We start from the raw sequence: 2461 nt of genomic DNA, 5'->3' as shown, positions 1-2461 counted from the left end.
TGAATAAAGATGCAGTTCGGCATCTGGGATGGGCGTATGCGTGAGTGAAGCGTGTATCGGACACGTTTGCTACCAGTGGCCAGTGGGATTAAATCTCGATAGTGTACAAAACGTTTTGGTCACATTGTAACTTTGTTACCTCGCCAACGAGTTTATTGCCTTATATTCAATCATTTCAGTGTCCTGGCAGATTCCAGAGAAAGAAGACGTTGGACATTTTATTTCAGCACAGCTTTTAATATCTTTCAAACTTTACCCAAAATGAGTGATTCGAAGCCTTCTAAAAAACGAAAAATTGAAGACGAATGCAGAGTATTTAACAAAGAGTGGACTGAAAGGTATTTCTTTACTGACGTCGGAGTTGAAGCTGTATGTTTGATTTGTCATGATACAGTTGCTGTTTTCAAGGAATACAATTTGAAACGGCACTTTCAAACCAAGCACTCCAACTTTGAAAGCAATTTATCAAAGCAAGAACTGCAAAAGAAGGCAACTGATCTGATGAAAAGTTTGAAGAAACAACAAAATGTGTTTGAAAAAACTTCATCTTTACAAAGGAATGCAACAAAGGCAAGTTTTGTATTGGCCAATAAAATTGCAAAACAAAATAAGTCGTTTGCAGAAGCAGAATTTATTAAAGATTGCATGGTTGATGCTGTCAGTGTTGTGTGTCCTGAAGTCATATCTAAAGTGGAAGCCATATCTCTGTCACAAAGAACTATTGTTCGTCGCATAGATGCAATTGCAATGAATATTCAAGATCAGGTGTTAACAGCCAGTGTTAAATTTCAGTGGTTTTCTATTGCTTTAAATGAGAGTAATGACATTCAGGATACTGCCCAGGTACTCATTTATATCAGAGGAATTGACGAAAACTTCGAAATTACAGAGGAATTGTTATCTATGGAGTCTCTCAAAGACACTGTTCCTGGAAAAGATTTATACATTAGTGTCATTAACAGTCTAATCAGGTCTAGATTAAGCCTGGATAAATTAGCAAGTTTTACAACTGATGGTGCTCCTTCACTCATAGGTAAACACTGTGGCCTTGTGACCTTCATGAATGATAAAATCAAAGAAGATTTTCCATCGCACAGTGTGTTGTCTTTTCACTGCATCATACATCAAGAAAGCCTCTGTAGATCATCTTTTAAACTCAAACACGTTATGGATCCAGTGGTGCGTGCAGTGAACTTAATAAGAGCACGGGGACTGAATCACAGGCAATTCCGAAGCTTCTTGGAAGACATCGAGGCTGATTTTACTGATGTGCTGTACCACACAAATATCCGATTGTTAAGTATGGGGAACATATTGAAGAGGATGTGGGACGTTAAAGAAGAGGTTGTCTTGTTTTTTAATATGAAAGACATTTCTTGTGACTTTTCAAGGGAAATGGAGTGTGACGAAGGGGTTTGTGATTTTGCATTTGCTGTGGACATTATGCGAAAGCTGAATGAGTTAAACACAAAACTAAAAGGCAAAAGTTTATTTGCACATGAATTGTATGTGGAAGTGAAAGCATTTCAATTGAAACTTCAACTTTTTTCCAAGCAGCTTAAAGAGCAAAACTTTGTTCATTTTCCTCTGTTGAAAACACGAACTGTTACACAAGCACTATCAGACAAATACAGTTACCAGTTGACGGCTCTAAGAGATGAATTTATCAGCAGATTTGCCGATTTCAAGGCAATTGAAGGGCAGTTTGATTTGCTCAGCTCACCTTTTGCCTGTGACGTTGAAACAGCTGCTGAAGAACTGCAGGTAGAACTGATTGATTTGCAAGCCGACAACTCTTTAAAGAGGCTCTTTGAAAATAAACCACTGGTCGAGTTTTATGCATCTCTGCACTCAGAAAAGTTTATAAATCTGAAAAATTTTGCAAGAAAGATGTTTGTGATATTTGCATCAACTTACATATGTGAGCAGACTTTTTTTATAGTGAAAGTTAACAAGTCAAAGAACAGGTCACTTCTCACAGACTCGAATCTTCAGTCAGTGTTAAGAATCAGTACAAGCAACTTGACACCTAATTTCAACAAACTGGTAAATGATTGCAGTCAATTGCATCATTCTCACTGAGTCATTTTGATACTTCTGTTGCTCAGTTGCTGAGCTACTTTGCTTGTCTAATAAATGTTTGTGTTTCATGTGAAGTTACTGCTTTAAAATATCAATACAAATATTTCTTGTCTTTAAATTATATTACTTTGTTTTCAAGCAAATATGCTTCATGTGAAGTTTTTCCCTAAATATATAAAATATGTCTTTTTGGATTTAATTTATATGTTTACCTTGAACTTCTACTCCAAATTATTGATTAATAAAAATATATCATTTTTCTATTTCTTAAACAGAGTTACTTTGCTTTTTTTTTTTTTTTAAATAAATTGTTTTTCTAAATAAATGCGTTTCATGGGAATCCTCTACTCTGCAGTACTTTAAAATGCTAATAAATTAA

At 35.4% G+C, this 2461-nt stretch overlaps 1 protein-coding gene across 1 annotated transcript; it reads left to right on the top strand.

Annotated features, from left to right (window-relative positions):
* The first annotated feature begins 261 nt into the window (after positions 1–261).
* LOC137642992 (general transcription factor II-I repeat domain-containing protein 2-like) lies at positions 262–2082 on the top strand. Its single transcript, XM_068375850.1, has one exon. It carries the CDS (start codon positions 262–264, stop codon positions 2080–2082), a length of 1821 nt encoding a protein of 606 aa, XP_068231951.1.
* The last annotated feature ends 379 nt before the right edge of the window (positions 2083–2461 follow it).

Source organism: Palaemon carinicauda, chromosome 6, assembly GCF_036898095.1.
Source record: "Palaemon carinicauda isolate YSFRI2023 chromosome 6, ASM3689809v2, whole genome shotgun sequence".
In the NCBI taxonomy this organism is placed as follows: Eukaryota; Metazoa; Arthropoda; class Malacostraca; order Decapoda; family Palaemonidae; genus Palaemon; species Palaemon carinicauda.
This window is presented reverse-complemented; position numbering and strand designations above follow the sequence as displayed.